Source organism: Planococcus citri, chromosome 5 (assembly GCF_950023065.1).
Source record: "Planococcus citri chromosome 5, ihPlaCitr1.1, whole genome shotgun sequence".
NCBI classification, from domain to species: domain Eukaryota; kingdom Metazoa; phylum Arthropoda; class Insecta; order Hemiptera; family Pseudococcidae; genus Planococcus; species Planococcus citri.
In genome coordinates, this window is record NC_088681.1 from 49,184,750 (window position 1) to 49,198,519 (window position 13,770).

Consider the following 13,770-nt stretch of genomic DNA (forward strand, 5'->3'; position numbering starts at 1 on the left):
TGGTCGTCGTCGGTGGAAAACTCGTACGAGCGTAAAAATTCGCTTCTTTTTCAATTCGTCGCGTTCCTTGGTTGTTTCTGTTCTTTCGTTGGAAGAAGAGAGCGAGCGAAGGAGCGAACTTGCCGGGCGAAACGACGACTTTGGCAAATTGAATAACATCCTGTTGGCAGCGTGGCAGGGGTGTTTATTCGAGACGCCTTTTAAATAATAATAAACCGAAAAAAAGGGGTAGTCGAGAGCGCGATGCGAAAGGTGAGTTTATTTTATCAGAGAAACAATACGATGAGAATGAGAGTAGAAAAAATCCTGTTTTCGCGAATTTCCCCTCTCTTTATTTTATTATTAGTTCAACGTGAGAATTCGAGTGGAAAATTTTTAATAATTTTTTTTCGTACGTTGCTTGTAGGTACACGAAGGTGTATCGAATTACTTATGCACCCCGAATTCGCAGAAACCAACTATAGATGAGCTTTTTCGATCACCTAGTTTTGATCTTTTCAAGCCGAACGAAAATATAGGTATGCGGAGTTGCGAGGAGTGAAGGTGCGGGGCATGGCGGGGCATGGACGCGTACAACCGAAAAGAGAGGTGATCTTATTTTACATAAATAGCGATATCGTGTATTTACCGTTAAGCTCGTTTCTAAATCTCGACTTCACTTAAGGGACTCGCGTCGCCCCGTTTAATACGCATTCGTTCATGTCGCACATTAATTTTTCCCTATAGCCTCATATTTTCTTATTCATTTCCAACTAAATTACTCTCGACTCGCGAAATAAAAGCTAAACAAATAAGCTTCTCGATTACACACCATACGCGTGAGCCTGAGCACATACCATACGCGGCTAAGTATATATACGAGCTTATTGAAACACTAAGGTACTTTCGAGATTTCACACTGACACCACCGCTCCAGCTCCAACCCTCGCACACAGCCCTTCCGGCGCAACTTATATGCAATTTACCCATCGAGCTGGCTGGCGCTTCTGCTGCGAAAACTTTAAATGCGCTATATTTCGCGTACTTTGCTTGCATTACTCTACGTATACTCGTATGTATAGCAATAGCTACGCGAATGCACTAATGGACGACGACTAAGCGAGAGGAAAAGAACCCTTTTAATGAACACGTGGTAGATGCTACGTACTTATCGTATGCTAGAGTGTTACCGTATGTGCGAGTATTGCTACGTTTATGAGTCAGTATTCTTTCCTCGATACGTCATAAATATCAAGATTTTCATCCCAAGTTCTACATTATACGTATAGGTAGGTATCTCATTTGTAAGGGCGCGAAATATATCACTGCGAGCTTAATATACGACCTGTATTACTAATTCCAGAGCTATATTATATATATACCTTCACACATTCTCTACCATACTCGAGGGTATGAAAAAGTTTTTATGTGCTAATGAATCATCATTCGAAACAAATCATTCGTGAACGACGACGTCACATCGGCGGTTCTGAAGCAAAAGGGCCAATCTGAGTTCTTCTTTTTACAAAGGGGCAATCTGTTCAGAATTTCTAATACCGAAATGTGAAAAAGCCAAACTGTCAATGGTTAATCCAAACGTCATGTCAGACTGAAAATATTCAAAGTGCAAAAGGGCCAAACTGCTAGGCTACGGCTAGCTTAATTAAAAATGGATCAAAAACATGTTCTGGAATCCTTATAATCAAAATTTCAAGCTCTAATTTCAGGTTTAGATTTTTTGGCAAATTCTAAAAAATTGAAAAAAAAACTGTGTTAAAGGCGTTTTTAAACGTAAGTATTCATGATGTTATATAATATTATTTTTTTTGGAAAATGTATCGATGTGAATAATTCTTCCAATTTGACTCCCACACATTGGCGACCATTAGTTTTGGTCCACTCTGGAGTCTCCAGTAATTTTCATATTTTCTCCAGAAATTTGATAAGAGCTAGAAAAGAACTTAAGAATCCATAACTTTGGCCGTCGCTTATTGAGCAACCTCTCGACCAATTAAGAAGTCTAAATGTCAAAAGTTCACGAATTCTACTGTTTTTTTTTTCTTCAGAAATTTTAAAACTTGCTGGAGGCCCTATCGAGGTTGGATTGGGATGGTTTTCCAGTAGCGTGATTTATATCTTGCCAAAAAAAAACTCGAGATATTCCTTCTACGAAACTTTGATTTTTATAACGTCATCTGGAATTTACAAATTGATCACAAATTCTCTTTCGAACTGGTACCCCTGAAATTTCACCATAATCATCTAAAACGGCCGAAAGGGAGGCAATAATTTCATTTTTTGGGCCCTTCACAGGTAGGTATTTGAAATTTCTGGAGAAAATTGAAAAATCGCTAGAGGCTCCAGGATGGGCCAAAAGTAGTAGTGGTGATGTGTACGAGTTAAATTGAAGGCATTATTCACATTACCAATACCAAACGCACTTTTGAAAAAAAAATACCCAAAAATTCAAAAATGAGCTTTAGCTCGTGAATTTTGGTGACCAGGGTTTCAGGACATGCTGTTTTGTACATGTCATAGAAATTACCACCAAAATTACAAGTAATTTCAAGTAATACCTAATCACTGGATGAGTGGAATCACATGCAATTTCAGGTAGGTACTTGATTACTGTCAGAGTTACATTTGATTTCAAAAAATTACCTACTGCCAAAATAAGGGATAATTTTAAGCACCTAAATAATCAGATAAGATGGGTTGTCTTTGACTTTTTTTTTTTCGAAAATTGAAGGAAGAATTCGATAAAAAGTTGTGGGAACCTCTAAAGACTGTAGGAAACATTTTAGATCCCTAACTCGAATCATCCAAGTATTTCTATTGGAATTTCAAATTTCGAAATTTGCATTGAAAATCAAAAAAGATTTTTTCAAAAAATGCCAAAAAAAATAAAATAAAAACCATACTTTCTAATTCTTGACAAAGTTTCTTCCAATGGGAAAGGAATTGGGAAAATATTTAATTTTTTACAACTAAAATAGCAATATTTTAACATTTTTTAGTCACTTGTTAAAATAATGATGGAAATTTTCAAAAAGCACTCAAGGAAAGACTTGAAGAAATAATATTTTCAATCCGAAATAACTTTTGTATTTTATAAAAATTTTTAAAAAGATTAAATTTTCTACATTTTTTAAGTTTTTTTTTGTTTCTATGGTTTTGGTTTTGTTTTTTTTTTCAAATCGAGCTAAGCCGACGACTATACACGACAGTAAGAGCCACTTTACATTTTTTCAACTTTGAAAAAGTGGACGTTTTTTTGTAAAATCGGTTCTCTTTGATAAAAAATGAACAAAAACCACCCCCTCCCCAGCCTTAAAAAAGTTAAAAACACCAACAAAACTAAAAAAAAAAACTCTGGGTAGATCTTTTGCATGTTTTTGTATAAAAAAAATTAGGTATACGTTTTTCTTCAGTTTTGATTCATTTTTCACCCAAATAAGTACATATTGATTTTTTTTTCATTTCTATGAAAAATGTCAGCAATCGAGACGGAACCTATTCTTAATACATATAGCTGAGAGTCTGAAATTTATCAGACATTCATTTGAGCCTGATTAACCACTATCAAAACCTCTTCTTTTTCAGAATTCGAAAAAAAATGTGCAAAAACTACCCACCCTAGACGACAATTATTAAATTCAACATTACGGAAGGGAGATTTTCTTTAAAATACAAATAGAACACGCGAACGATTTCAAGAACGGCGAGAAGTAACAGAAGAATTGGAGAAAAAAATAATACAAAGATTGAAGATTCTTCTTTCTATCACTTTCCCACTTCACTTGTTATTAAAGGCCAGCTCCAGTAATACAAAGTTGGACACAAAAAACTTTCTCTGGCGAATACTTCACAGCAAGCTTACCCGGAGGACGGTCCAAAAATATTTCTCATTCTTTTCCTTCCGTACTTTCAGGTTCAAATATTCTATTTCAATTTTATCAATTCATTTATTTATTTTTTCCAGGGTAGTGATTGTGGTCAAACGTATTATTTCATCAGTTCTTAGCATCAACTTAACTTTTTTGAAGACCATTTAAAAATATGTATGTATTATCAAAACGGTCTTCAGCATACCTATCTCGCATTTAAAGACAGGTGAAATCTCTCCAATAAGTAATTTCGAATCACCGAATTGTCATTTCCGCTCAAAACGCGAAAATTCCCCAAGTATCCCGAACTATTCGATGCTTAAAATACGAGTATCTCTAAAATACCTACAACGAAATTGAGAGAGACCATTTGGAAATTGAATTTTTCAAGCAATACGACACGAGTCCGGCGCTATTAATTAATCTAACGATTACAAGTTCCCAATTATGTACCTACGCAGCTATTTTCAAATATTTACTTTATGGTACCCAAAAGTACCAGTAGTGAAACAACTCCAAGTGGGAAAAAACACGAGAGTCGAAACGCAAATAAACAAACTTACAAAAAAAAAAACAGCAATACATCGAGCGGAAAATACACCGGATAAAAACGTTATTAAATATTTTCCACTAGTCAATACGAATAAATCAATTTTTTCTTCGTTCCAACGCTCGACTTGATTTTAGTATCTTCTTAATTTCGAGATGATGAGTAGGTACCTGCTTCTCAAACCATCACAACTCGCAAGGGAGTTACATTGAGCAACTTCGGACAAAAAAAAAAAAAAAAATGGAAAAATAAAACAAAAATAAAAAGGAAAATTGTATGAAAAAAAAAACATATTTTTTTCAAACTTGTGGATGAATTTTCCCTTGTTCATTTTCAAAAGTTAAAAATTGAACTTTTAAATTGAAAGCACAAATTTTAAAATGGCGCTGCGGAGTCCTAACTTTAAATTGAAATAACGTAAAAATTACCATTGACGTAATTTTTAATGCTGTTTCCAAATTACCATTTTCAAAATGGAGACCCTCAATGGAATGGGGACATCATTTCTCCCAATTTCAAGGCGATTTTTTTTTTGAAAAAGGTCGAAGTTATGTGATACATTGACGTAGTATGTTTCCGAAAGCGCTGAGCACAAATATGAATTTTTTTTTGGATCCAATCATTCTCACGCCACGCCTCGCCTCCTCTCGACCTCCTTTATTGGGTTAAAACATTAAAAATTTACAAAATCATGCGAGATGGTTAATATTATATTCCTAAAGGTTCTGAATACCTATATGAATAATAAGTCCTGGGTCATTTCACGTCAATGCGACGAAGTCCTATAGTGGTAAGTACCGAGTGAATTGAAAAAAGTAAATAATTTTTTTTTTTGGTATGAGTGTAATTTTTATTATCTTTTTCAAGAAATACGTCAGAAATAGGTCAAAATATAAGACAACTGAATTTTGAACTTTTTTTAATGTTTGGAATTGAAAATTGAATTTTTTCGAATTTTGATTTTTTCATGATGAGTTTATTTCATCAAGCGAAAGAGTTTTCTCCACTTTTTCAACAGATATGTAAAAATAGGGGTCAAATAGGTCAACTACTACACTAATCAAAACATTTTTTCATGTTTTAAATCAAAAAATCGCATTTTTACCCGCAAACTTTCAATTTTTTTAAATCGACTTTACGAAATAACGCCATCTCAATTTTTTAATATGTTGTTTAGCATGAAAAGTTGCCCATACTTAATATATTTTTTTCAAAACTTTTGAGAGTCGGGACGATACAAAAACTACGTTTTGAAAATTTGCCAGCACATTTTTTTTCGCATGAAAAAAAGTGGCAAAACTGATTTTCATGATATCACTAAAAAGCCTTTCAAAACCCCTAACTATTGAAAAAAGTTCCATCTTGGTAGGTATTGCGGTTATCAAGTAATCTACTGCAGAAATGGAAGATATTTCCAGTTCACTGAGAACTTTGACACCCCCTAGCAGCCTTTAAAAAAGGGTTAGAGGGCTCCGATTTGCGCCATTGGTCATTCCTTCAGAAGATCTTTCCACAGAGAAAATTTCAAAAAAATCGCAGACCCTCCTTACCACTTCTTGGTCGAATTGAGGTGGAATAACCCCCCTTCAATTTTTTGATTCAACCCCCATCATCACCGTGCCCCTAATGTCTTCATTTTCCATCCTTAAATGAAAACTGGGTGATCGAAAGAGGACGAATCAAAAAAATAAATGAGTTCAACCCCTTCAAAATCAAGAAATATCAGCAAATTATCACTTTTTAGGCTATCAGCTCGGATGGAGGTGCACGAGAGGCCATGAAACAGATTTCCAACTTGATTTTCACATTGAATTTGAAATTATTACTTTGAGTACTAAGATGAATATTTTGCCCCAACAGAATAGTAATAATTTCAAATTCAATGTTAAAATCAATTTGGAAATCTGTTTTAAGGCCTTTCGTGCACCTCCATTCGAGCTAATAGCACAAAAAATTGATAATTTGCTGATATTATTTTTTGATTTTTGAAGGCGTTGAACTCATTTATTTATTTTTGGTTCCTTCGACTCCTTTTCAAGTACTTCTTCTTCTTTTTTAAAATATCTCGAATTATGATAAATGTACATAACAAAATTACTTACGTTATGAAACCACGTGATCCTATGCTGACCTGGATTTGATCTAACCTTACACTCGAAATACACATCGTCGTTTTCTTTGATATTCTTCGGATTCAGCGAGTTTCCAAAATGTAACGACACAATTGGCGGATCTGCGAAAACAAAAAAAAACACACACACACAAACGTGCCCACCTAAGTATTAAATATATCGAAACAGAAAAACTCTCAAGCTGAGAGACAGAAACATGGAGATGAGGGGTAAAAAAGGAATACACGGCGCGTTCGAATCGGGTCCCTCTATAATTACGCACCTTGCTCGAGATTTACGTGCAAAAGACCACCTCAGAATAGGCTGAGGGGGGCTACAAGGGACACGGGACAGAAGAAGGCAAACGCACGACACTTCGTTTTCATTAACGGACCTTTCCGTCAGCCAGATTGAAGTTTGAAGGGCGGCGGGCGGCGGTTGATCGGGCGACGAGCTGAAGGGTAGTGCAAAACTAAAGATAATTGGCAAGGCGAGAAAACTTTTATAACTACAACCAGCCATGAGCGCGGCAGCGGCGGCGGCGTAGCGTGGGGAACTCGTGAAACGGTACAAGAACAACACTGGCACTATACGCGCGTATTGGCGTTATAATGATAACGTCACCTGTCACGGCTGCCAACTTAGCACAATGCACAACACGCTACCTTTAAATGTGATGTCTCAATTAGTGCCAAGAAAAGCCGAGTTGCAGAATAGGACATTTAACTGGTCTCGAAGCTGTTTTCAAAAACTTTTACTCAGGCGAAACTTTTAATTTAGTTATAACGTTCTCCCCTCTTCCCGTGCGCGTTTTGCCAACTCCCCCCTCACCACTTTCTTCATCCTTCATCGTGTTCTTTTTCTTCTCTTCTCTTACACTTCCTGCCAAACACTAATGTATGCTAATAACTAATATTTATTATTTCACGAAAATTTCACGCTGCCCCCCGTTTCACCCGCAGCACCACAGCACCTGGTCCTAGGTAGTAATGTAGTAACTTGTGGATTTTAAATTTGATTTATTTTCGTTGACGTGATTTCTTCACATTAACTTCCTCCTTTTTCATTTTCACAGCGAATACCTTTCCCTGGCTCCCTCTTCCTCCACAACAACAACGCTGCTAACACATTCACCTTCGAGCATCCCAATCAGCACCGATTCGTGTTTCGTCGACGTGTAGTCGAAATCACGATACACCTACATACCTACCGTCATTTCATCGCGAAACCACCCGCACGTTTTCTTTTCTCCATCATCTGCATCCCTCTCGAACTGCACCCTTTCCAGTCGAATATTTCACGCTTTTTGTAGGTACATTATGTACGATGAGGGGGCTCACATTTAATAACACATCGATACCTCCCTTTTGTCCCAGTTATCAAAAATGTAATATTCACTCGTCGATTTCAACGATGACGACGACGACGACGACGAAGCTGCTGTACTTAAATTAAAAAATCCACTTCGCCCGTATATCTTTTAATTTATTACAATGTGGCGAATACCACCTGCTTCTCTTCCTCCACCTCCTCCTCTTCATATCGAATCAAAAACCTCAGAGCTTTACAATAAGTGTATTTTAATATCCGCCCGACATATGTACCGTACTCGTCATCCTATTTATTTCCTGCTATCGCTGAAAGAAACTCGTTTTTCAATATCGCGAATAGTATGAGTTTGCACATTACGTACGTTGGCTGTGTAGTCGCCTCGACTAGACTCCAGTAGACCAAAAACAGATAGAAACATCGGTGATAAATGAGTTGCATAACGGAATCGCCGTAAATACGATGTTACCGAGTCTTTCCATACATAATTTTGGTGTTGAATAAGTTGCATAAACTAATCACCGTAAATAATACAAATGCAGAATAGGTAGATTCAAAGTTTGAAACAGATGGACGAAGGGAGTGAGAAGTAGAAAATACTGCACGATTTCGATTTTCGAGCGAGATGATAAAAATATATTTTTAAAGTATGTAGCATTGAAGCAAGCTATTAGTCTTGATCTGATGAAAAGAAAATAATTTATTGATATCCGAATATTCTTTTAGATTACCCAAGTGTTTTTTCAAATGATAATTTGACAGAATCTGAAAGGGTAAGATAATTGAAATCCCTACTCTCACCACATTTGGAGAAACTCACCAAAAGAGTTTGTATTAATGGAAAATCAGTCCAAAAAAATCGTGAGTAGACCTCCTCATCCCTCCCTCCTACAAACAATCAAGACTATAACGTGGCCGAATGTGCTTAAAATTCAATTTTTTCATCTCTGGCGGAAATGGTCCAAAAATGTTGAAATTTTCACTGAAAATAGTCATAAGGGCGTCCCTAGGTGGGATTTTAATAAAAAAATTTCCCATTCAGGATTTTTTTCAGGTCGGTTGAAAATGTTAACAATTCGTAGGAAAAAATGGACGTGTAATTTTTTGTATTTAGACCTCCAGTGTCGATATTTTCAAAAAAATCTAAATCTAAATTTCTCTAAACAACCCTCTTTTTCTCAAAAAAAAAAAAAAAAAAAAAAAAAAACGTTCAGTACCGAGAGAAATGCTTTCCTGTACCCTCCTCTTAAAAGAGAAGAGAGGATTTTTGAGATATTTTCCAGAAATTAAAAATCTTAAAAACATTTCAGATGGGACAGCAAATGTCCCAGCAACTTTAAACAAATCTGCTGGGAACTTCTGGGACACATTTTTCCCGCGGACTGGGTCCCATCAGTAGAGTAAAGTGTCAGGAATCGATTGAGACCACTCGCAATTTTTTCGCTCGTGTTCTAGAAACTTTGTGATTTATGTATTTTTTTCCGCAAAAACGTGTTTTTCAGTAAAAATGTGAAATCGGAGCAACTAGTTGGTAGTAGGTAATTTAAAATTTATTGCAAACACATGGAGTGATTGCGCCCGGCAACGAATTTATATTTTAAAATACTTAGATAGAATAAGCTACATTTTGGTATGAAAAAAATTAATTTTGATTAATTTTTGAGGGAGCAAATTCAAAAACAAAAATGTGAATAAGTTTTATTCAATAATTTTTTTGTTATTTTTGAGCTATGTTGGGTGTTATTTTTTCCAAGAAATCGAGAAAAGGACGATTTCAGTCTGTCAGGAATGTTTTTCTGCATATTATTACAATTCAAATTTCATCGAATTTGATGCATTACTCGCAGTGAAATCCTAGCTGTCAAAGGAAATCGATCTCTCAATTTTGGTAAGATTTCATAAAAGTATTGATTTTTTGAAATTTTAAGATTTTATTACCAAAATTGTGATTTTTAAAATTTTTTCTCATTTGCATCCAAAATAGAAAATTTTCACATAATTTTTTATATACTGGAATGATATTCTTGGTATTGTCCCACGTGTCCCAGGAATTTTTGCAAATTTTGAACACTGATGGGACATATGCTGTCCCAGGACAATTTTTCAAAGTCCACGGCTGGGACATACGTGTTCCCCGCTCAATATCTTGAGTGTGAGTTGAGGGGAAAATCTGTAACAAACTTATGTTGCTTAGAGATGCCCAAGGAACGATTTAATGTACAAAAATTGGAGAGGGGATGCAAAACCAATATCTTTCTCAACGGGGGGGGGGGGGGAGCAGTCGGCCGCATATCGCACCTCGGGAGTTATAAGGTCACATCTCAAAAAAGTGAAATTTTACAGGAGAGTGATTTTCTTTTTTTTTAAAAACTTGATTCATTATTTTCATCAACTTATAATCAATTGTGAGGAATGAATAGCATGTCATTTTGAAGACTGGGTATCCTACCTTCATTTAGCATAAGAATATTTTGAAAAATAAACTCTTAAAGAGGAAATATTTCAATGTTTGGAAAACATTTTGAGTTATAACCTTTCATAAAAAGTGATCTGGAGGCGAAAAAAGCGTCCAAAAAAAATTTCATGATAACAAAATTGTAGAGAATTAAATTTCCAATCGACATAATGTCGTTAGTTTTTTTCTAGAGTGCTTAGTTTTTGAGTTTTTCTCAAAAAACTAAAATTTCAATATGTATGCAAATTAATTTTCCTGAAAAATGTTCTATTTTAAAAATTTTTTGTTTTGGAACAAACCTACCAAAAATACACTCCTTGTGATTATTTTACATCTTAAAAACGTTCAAAACTATTGAAACTGTTTTCTGACACTTTGTATGTGCGAATTTTACTCAAAGAAAGAGGAGTTTTTTGAGATGTGACCTTATAACTCCAAACAACTTGCAATGTTGTAGAAATTTTGAGTTAGGCCCTTTGCATTTTTTACATGATCTAAGCAGCATACCCGACTCAAAGTGTTATTTTTGGTTGCAGGGGGTCATGCAAACCCCAAAAATGCAAAAACATCAAAATCGATTTTTTTTGAGATGTGTTACCTTATTACTCCCGAGGTGCGATATGTAAAAGCCAAATTTTTGTACGGAAAACTTTTTGGGCTTTTTAAACACGATGGTGGTGATTATTAATTGAAAAATTAAAATTATATTGGGAAGGTTGAAACCTGCAAAAGGCACTTCAGCGACACCCTTCGATTGTACTGTGAAAACTTGGATGGCCCAAGTCACATCGGAGGAGCTACCGGCTGTCCTAAAGGTCATGTGTTAGTGAAATAGCCAGAAAATGCACTTTTTTTACTCTGGAGGGGGGTCAATTAGGGTCGGACGATTGAAACCTACAAAAGGCACTTTAGAAAGTACATCCTCTCATTCTATTGTAAAAAGTTCGGACCCTCTAGGAGAATTTGGACGGATTGCAGGCTTTTCTAAATGTCAAAAACCACTTGAAATAGCCTAAAGATCTACTTTTATGACCTTGGGAAGAGGTCAAATGGGGTCGAGAGGTCAAAAACTGCAAAAGATACTTCGAGCATATCCTCTCATTGTACTGAGAAAATTTGGACTCTCTAGGTCAATTTTGAAAGGCTGCAGCCGCTGGAAGCTTTCGGACTAAACATTGAAAACACGTAAAACACTATAGTAGCCCAAAAATACACTAAAAGGGTCAGATGGGGTTATAAGGTTTAAACCTACAAAAAGCATTCTCTCATTGTATGATGAGGTGTGAAATACATTTTTTTTCCACTTTAATTCCGCCCTAAATGAAGTAGGCATGTCCTAGGAAGCTGAAATTTGCATATGTTGATTGCTTGGACCCTTTTCATTCATTGGAAGCCAAAATATGTCCCTCCAAAAAAATTGCCTTTTTATAATTTTCAACTTTGCCCTCCCCACTCCAGGGGTAAAATATGATTTTTTAGAAAACTCTATTCCCCAAAATTGACTTTATTTGATCAATTAGAATAGGTTTCAAGTCGTATAATGTTCGGCTCACTGCACTAGCCATCATTTTTTTACAATTTGGCTAAAAATCTATAGAAACTTCAATTTTTGTATTTTTAAATTTGTCGAAGAGGGGGAAGGAAATGAAAGGGTGGCTCTATATAAGACATCAACTTAGTTCACAAGTGTATAGCTTCAAGAGACGGGGGGAGGGGGCTGTTTCTTGAGAGAAAAAAACATTTAGAAGAATCAAGAGGGCAGAAGAGCTCGGTGCCATCATAGTTCCTGAAGGTGATGGAGTTCCAGTTGGGTAAGTATAGGTGCAGGAGTAGTTAGCATTAAGCACTAATTTTAGTTTTCCTTGACTAGTTACAGGTTATGTTAAGATATATTCCTTTATTGTGTATAGCATATCAAATAAGTTTGTTTTGAGTAGAGTAATTATTTTAGAAACCTTAACGTAAAAGATAATTGTACTCATATATTCCTAAATAAAGTTGCCTCACCCACGAGACGTTGAACCTCCCCCCCCCCCAAAAAAAAAGAAGAAGAACAAAAATTCTGATGTAGAAGTGCCTATAGACGACTTTTTGGATAAATGAGATTTTTTTTTTTCAAGTTCAGGAAATTAAAAAAAACTAGATTAGAAACTTGGGAAGTTGCAGCGAAAAAACGCAAAAATAATTTCTCCAAGTTTATATGTAAGTACGAGTTAGCCACCTTAGGGACCATATTTAAGAAGATCTGCGATTCAACTTACTTAGGTGTCTTTTAACACAGGTAAGTCTCTCAACAATTTTTTTTTTCAAAAATATTGACCTTGAAGGTCTAAACACAGCAAAAAACTACAAAGAAACGTGTTTTAACATTTTATAGAACATGATTACAACAACTTTTTAATTTAAAAAAAAAATCACGTTGGCTCTCACTTTCCATTTTTTTTTTTTACTATCATTTTGAATTCGTCAAACTTATTACAAGTAGGTGATCAAACACGCCATTCCAAATATCAGCGCAAAAAAAAACAACGAATTGACGATGAAATTTTCAAGGTTGGCCCAAATGCAAAGAAAGCTACGCATCCTCGATAAAATTTAACCGAAATATTATAAGTACATAGCAGACGAAGAATTGCAACCCTGAAGTCGTTTGCTCTGCGGATTTTTCTTGTTAAACGCTGAGTTACCGCAGAAACTTGTGGCTATAAAGTTCGTAACCTTGAGACAGCGAGAATGAAAATTTCAACAAATAATTAAAACAATCCACTAATTTTGTATTTTTTTTTCAAAAATTCTCATTCTTCGCATTTTTGAGTTTTTTATTTCATCACTAGGTAAGCATACTTTTCAACTTTTAATGAGCAAAGCTCTGCATTTGATCAAGTAGATATACTTTAAATCTTCAGCAAACGTTGAATTTTCTCTAGCAATTTGGTATAGCTCCAGAAAGGGCTATTCGACTGTTGTTCTACAATAGGACTTGGAGTGAGGTAATATTCAGCCTGAATGAGCCATTTTAGTGATTGTGATTTGTGAATGGCTGGAGTTTGACGTGAAAATGGTCACAATTGATCCGAGGCAGGGAGAGAGGATCTAATTTAGAGGATAGAGAAAAGACGAACGATTTTCAGCAAAAATATTTTTTTTTCAATTTTGAGATTTTTAACACGATCTTGAAAACTTCAGAAAGGATTCGAAAATGGTCACAATCGATTCGGGGGGGGGGGAATAGGAAAAATTGTCGGTTTGTCGAATTGACCTACAGATCCAACATTTATGTTGCCCCCTTTCTCCCGCACCACTAATTATATTTATTTACCAATTTCTTCACCGCATAAGCTGTTCAAATTGAAAATTTTCCGACATTGAAAAATATAAAATCAAACATTAGTATGAAAATTCTTACACAGTATTTTGTTTTTAGGCAGCCATCCTTCCTTAAAACACACACATTTACAT

General features: G+C 35.4%; 1 protein-coding gene across 4 annotated transcripts in view; it reads right to left on the reverse strand.

Moving 5' to 3' along the window:
* LOC135847117 (hemicentin-1-like) overlaps window positions 1–13,770 on the reverse strand; it is a 577,043-nt gene that overhangs the window by 105,433 nt on the left and 457,840 nt on the right. For all 4 annotated transcript variants that reach the window (XM_065366545.1, XM_065366543.1, XM_065366544.1 and 1 more), the window contains one exon: window positions 6,519–6,649. In XM_065366545.1, coding sequence (XP_065222617.1) covers window positions 6,519–6,649 — 131 coding nt within the window. The remainder of the gene's footprint in view (window positions 1–6,518; window positions 6,650–13,770) is intronic.